We start from the raw sequence: 5883 nt of genomic DNA, 5'->3' as shown, positions 1-5883 counted from the left end.
ATTTAAAACTTTTGGGTATTCTGAAAATTCAATGTTGTACAGTATAATTGTATATAATATATTGTATTGTACCAGCTACAGGCGCAACTTGACGACTTAATCAGTGCGTCGCGTAGGAGTTGCAAGAAGTACGGCAGTCGTGCGCGTGGCGCCGCCTGATTTAGTGGTCGACTTGCGCATTTTTGAACTACATACTATAAATGAAAATCACGAATACAGAGTAATACGAGGCAGATATTTGTTATGTTATTCTCGCGCGTGTACTTACTGAATTTAAAGATCGACATCAGATATCGACAAATGTGAGCCTTAGACACTCTACAACGATTAACAATTCGGTACCTCTTTACAAACAACTTTGTGAGAGACGTGGTAAAACCTCTCAATTTATTAGAAAAAATTCAGATTCTCCTGCGCGCAGTCGCGACTACATTCTATATTAAGAAGGATTTAATCTGGATTGATTGCATTACGATCATCCGCTTTCAATTCCGAGAAAATCAGAATAATTGAAATGCGTTTCTACTTGATTCTTATCATCCGACACGAAGGACAGACATCGGTCCAGCATTGCCAAATGGCTACTGCCATCAGAATCCTTACGTGCCACCGGCGACCATAAGCCTGCTATATTCTGCGATGTAGTTTTAACATTTCTCACGGCCAAAGAAGGTGCCGTGGTATTACATTTCATCGTTACAGCCGGTTGCGATGGCGAATTGCTTCGAAATAAGGATACAGAGGGCGAGCTCCCGTCCTTACTCTTGAGCGTCCGACAAATTTGTGAGTCGAGCAAACTGTTATGTTCGTTTGTCGACGAACATTTTACCAATCCGAACCCATTGTCGTAAAGTTGGAAATTATCAGCCAATTGTACACTATCCATCAAATTGATATCTGATGCGCAACTCATCAGGTCCTCCACATCAAATACGGATGCCAGTGAGGATTCATTGGTCGAAGCCTGTTGTCTTAGGTTGCTGCCTGTTTCTAGTCCGATTTCAGCATCCGCATCCGCAGCAAGCTTTGATCCAAGGCTCGAAGCCAAAGCTTTTGTGTTATACGGTGTCATTGGCATGTCACCATCCTTCGTACCTGCTTCGCTATTTTGCGTAGACAGTATTTTCTTATCCACAGCTGTAGGCCGCAGTGCGGAGAATAAGGGTTGAATCTGTTGCCGACCCTCACCAACATTGATTGTGTTATTTGTATCTGGAAAGATGTCGTTCTCTTGTAGGTCTAAGTTCTGGTGGAGCAGCAGCTGCTGATTAATCTGTATCTGTTGGTGTCGCAGAAGGGCTTGTATTAATTGCTGTTGCTGTTGTAGTTCTCGTTGCAAACATCTCGATGCGCGTTCTAATTGCTCCTTCGCCTGCGAATCTCGTAAGCTGGGGTGTGGTTCTTGCTCAAGCTCATTCGTAGAAAGTCGCTTTAGGTTGGGTCGCGGCAATAATTGAGGCGGCTCAGTTTTAATTTTGAGACTCGTCGAGAATTCAGCATCCAACGTGTACTCTGAAATATCCTCATTCTTCGCACAAACACTATGCGTGATAGTCTCTTGATGCTTCAATGTCGTCTCCGGTAGTGTATCTATGGTAGCCAGTGTATTGAATTCTGCCTGTTCCGATACTGATTGCTCCCTTCTTAATTCGAGGTTAGATTTGTCCGCAGTACTGTGCTGTAATAAGCTACTGCAGACTTTCCCTCTCATTTGACTTTTTCGCCTATCTATATCGTGCATTATTGCTACAAGCTTTCGGTACTGCTCAGTAGGGGGTATACCTGGCATACTGTCATGGGAGTTCGATCTACTGTGTGATAAGTGCCAGAACATCAGAAATTGCGGTGGTACATTGCTGGTCGTGAGGTATCAACACACACTTTCACTAAAACAATCGATTGCAAAGGTCGTGTTCACTGAAATTGATGAAGACAGAATGTGACTTCAATACACACATACTGTCATTGAGTTACCTAAATTGTTGCTAACGTGCAAATCGCGAGATTAAAATTGTTACACAAGTTTCTTCTCAGCAACACACAAATTTTTATTCTTCTTCAGTATCGTAAACACTTACAACACTTCAAAATGAACATCACGAGCACGTAAAAATACTACTTACATCTTCATACACATGGAGAGTATATCATGTTATCGTTAGATGCACAAGCTAGCAGAAAAAAAACACACCTCCTATATACTGATTTCATACCTGATGATGGACGATGCTGAGCCGCCAATGTAATTCTCTTGGCTAGGAGCAAACCTGTGATCTACGTCACTATCAGCACTGTCCGCCGGTGAAGAGCTTGTGCATGAATTTGCCGACAGTGGTGGCGTTTTATTTAATGAAAAGTTTGTTGGACATATGGATTGCAAGTCAATCGACCTACAGTAAGTGGAGGGAGCGCGATAATATATTAATGACTAATCGCGTTCAGTACGAAGGTAATTCGCCTACAATGTAATTATTCATGAGGCAAGATTTCATAGCTGTCCATTTGAGTGACGAGGAGTAAGAGAGAAATAAAAAGTAGTATAACCAGAGAAGTGACAGATCTGCTATCTTCAGATGAGCACAAACTTATGTAGGCGAAGTATTACTTACTGTGGCTGAAAGTATCCTGGAACAGGTTGAATGTCTGGAGCTGATGGTCCTTCATCAAAGCCAGTAAATGGAAAGCAGGTGTTAGAATCGGTACTACAATCTGCATCAGTCGTGCCGACTGAGGCCGCAGAAGCCTGTTCTTGAGATCCAAAAAAGCCAACTTCGACTGTAGGCTCAACAACCGAATAAGATACGGTTCGCTTCCGGAGAAGACATTTGGATGGTTTCACTTCTGCAGACAAGTACGTGGGTGTTTGCGGTCAGATAGTAAATCTTTTGTCATTAGTGTCAAACTCAGATTGTCATCGAGCTACAAATCAGGAAAATAAAGATCTGATGCGCAACTGACTATCGTTCACCGTGCAATCAACATTCAATTTGGAACATACCTATTTTGTAATTCAGATTCCTTTTCGTCCCGAAACTAACTTCATTTTCCTCTAACCCGAAGAAGGAATGCTTTCGTTTCTTATGCTGTTAAAAAGTAAGTAGCATTGATAGTCAGCAACAAAACATGATACATGATGTCAAAGTGACAAATTGTCAGAATAGAACCTGACAGTACGTATAATCTCGGAAAAGATTGCACAAAATAGTGGTGTTGGTAACTTGTACCTGTTTGAGTGACTGTTCCGAGGCGTACGGCCTACTGCAGCCCAATACATTGCAATTATAATTGCGCTCCATATCTTTCAGCTTACGGCGGGATCTATGCATCTTCCTGCCGTGTTCTCGCTGATGATCAGTTGCTTCCACTTTAAAATCCTGCATCACCATTCTGTTGTACTGGTAAACAATGAACCTCCTGAAAATACTTCGCTTAAGGTGTGATTTAAATTGAAAAGATTGTAGAACGCATTGGATAATTCTACTTCCAGAATTCAAATGCGTACGCGTTTATTTAGACAGTCGAAGGTAAATATGAATAGTTTGAGTGCAAGTCTTTGCGTTTTGAACATTCATCACTATCGAAAATGAAAAATCAACGACAACAACAATAAATTGAAAATGGATGAATGTTTATTACAATAAAATTTTATTATGACCGATAGTCCAAGGACTCCAGGCCAAGACCCTTAACTTCTTTAAAAATAGAGCCGAAATGTACATAAATATCAAAAGCCGTGTATATTTCTAGAAATAAATATATGGTAGTTATTATATTTCTGTTAATAACTGTTCCACTCTTTTTTACTCCGAGCCTCCGATACTTAAGCCACGCTGAAGAAATAGAAGAATGATTATGCATTTTTATTTTTTTATGCTCCCCCCAGTGACTGTCTGCAGTTTCACTTTCTGCACGCAATATTGAATATTCACAGTTTCGCTTTTAAACATCACATAAATATTTTTTAAAAAGAAATACTATATTTACATTTTTACATACGCACAACAAGTGGTAGACAAGTATCAAGGCACCGTTTCACCAATCACTATACAGAAGATAATAAAAGAATTGAGGCACACGATCCCAATCTATTTATCACCTCTGGGGGTTTATTTTATCCCAATTCTCAAACAGTCAATTATGTAAATACAAGAGGAGGGCTACATAATGTTCGGTTTTTCTCTATATGAAAAACCTTATCGGAACACGGGTCAGGAAAGTGGGTTTTAACTATATATTTACATACACGGTAACACGGTTTGCCGTTTGAGATTGATAGCAGAAGGCTATGGATTTATGTATCACGGTTGTTTTCCAAAAAAAAGAATAACCCGTACTTGCGCGAGCTGGGGCCACTTGAGGATAGTCATTACTATTTATTTTAATATATCAGGTATATAGTAGTATAAATAGTGGAGGTAGGCTCTATGGAAAAAAGCCTTTTATAAAAGCAACTCAACAACAAAAAACAAAAGTGGTCGCAGCACACGCAGTGTGCACACGGGTCACGGAGGCACAGCACACCCTCTGAAAAAGAACAACAACGCTATTTATTGGTACATCTACATTTCTTTTAAAATAAATAATATATACCCGACTTGGTGCTCATTTGTCGAATTTTCTCAGAGATGATCTGGAACATTTCTGGCGTTGTGGACTGTCTTTGCTCTTCAGTCTATTTTGAATTTTCGACCTCAGTTGGTTTCTCATGAAAAACAAACAAACAAATTTGTCGTATTTATATCCCTTTATATCAATTATCAGTCCTGGCCCGGCCCCTGGGGCCTGGGGCCCTGGGCCATGATTCCATTTTGGGTTTTTTTAAAAAATACAAAAAGGAGGCTGTGCTCAAGAACTTTTAAAGAAGTATGGCGCACACTGGGCCACAGTCCAAACAACCGGCGTCTTCTTGGACCCCAACTTCAACTATTTATACACAAGTTCGTGAATATTTTTTGAAATCGGGTTTTCTAGATGGATTTGGGCTTATCTCATTGATCTAATAGAGATGAGCGGGTTGGAATTTGATACCACAATAGTTCAAAATTTAGATTTTCAAAATATGCCAAATGCACAAATGTACAGGTTTTAGGACATATGAAGGTGTTGCAGGCCTCAAATGACCTCAAACTCATCGGATTCGGGTTCCTCTATTGCAGAGCCTTCAGTACATATTTACAAGCTAATCTGACATATTCTTTTTTGTGTGCCAGAGAAGCCGTGTGTGTGTCAGATCAGTGAAATCGGGTTTGTATACCCAGATGGGCCAGAACCTCTGAACTGACCCCAAAGGTCGAAATATGCCAATCCCTTTTGATTGTATTTTTGGACAGCTCACCAACAGCCGAGGACTTGGATGATTTGCTTTTTAAATTTGGATGGTTTGATCAAAGGTCATTCGTGTTTGAAAATCGGGTTAGAGACCCCGGTTATTGAATGAGTGCACCATAAGTGGTTTATCTTTTATGCGATATACGTTTTTAATGTATTTATAAAAGTCAATCTTATATGCGTTTACGGTAAACGTTTTCTACTCGGTACAAAATGAACTAACGTTTCACGTGAATGACCACTCTCTTCACTCACTTCAGCCTCCTCACTCCTGTGTATTTCTTGCTCAATCTTTACAACTTTTTTTCTACTCTGCCGTTCGACAACAAGAAATTCGAATCTGAACCGAGTCAAATGACAGGCGTATCAGAAAGACTTTCGAAAGTCGCTCCCTTCGAATAAGTGAAATAACTAACCGGAAGAAGGCCCAAATAACAGTTTGTGAAATTTTCAATCGCCTGTGTGTATATACTATTTAGCTCACCGAGCACAGTCCTGTATGAGAGATTGAATGGAAAGCGATAAGGTGGCTTGGTCTGACTAGAAAACGACAAG

General features: G+C 40.2%; 1 protein-coding gene across 1 annotated transcript; it reads right to left on the bottom strand.

The window, feature by feature from the left end:
- Positions 1-335: 335 nt before the first annotated feature.
- SARC_04264 (hypothetical protein) lies at positions 336-3516 on the bottom strand. The gene is made up of 5 exons (XM_014301910.1): positions 3225-3516; positions 2999-3083; positions 2610-2841; positions 2214-2390; positions 336-1811 (listed from the first exon to the last, which is right to left on the bottom strand). The coding sequence occupies exons 1-5, from the start codon at positions 3384-3386 to the stop codon at positions 476-478; spliced, it is 1992 nt and encodes a 663-aa protein (XP_014157385.1). The 5' UTR covers positions 3387-3516; the 3' UTR covers positions 336-475.
- Positions 3517-5883: the final 2367 nt, after the last annotated feature.

This window comes from Sphaeroforma arctica, assembly GCF_001186125.1.
Source record: "Sphaeroforma arctica JP610 unplaced genomic scaffold supercont1.234, whole genome shotgun sequence".
NCBI lineage: Eukaryota > Ichthyosporea > Ichthyophonida > Sphaeroforma > Sphaeroforma arctica.
Note: the sequence above shows the minus strand (reverse complement) of the source record. Positions and strands in the feature narration are given on the sequence as shown.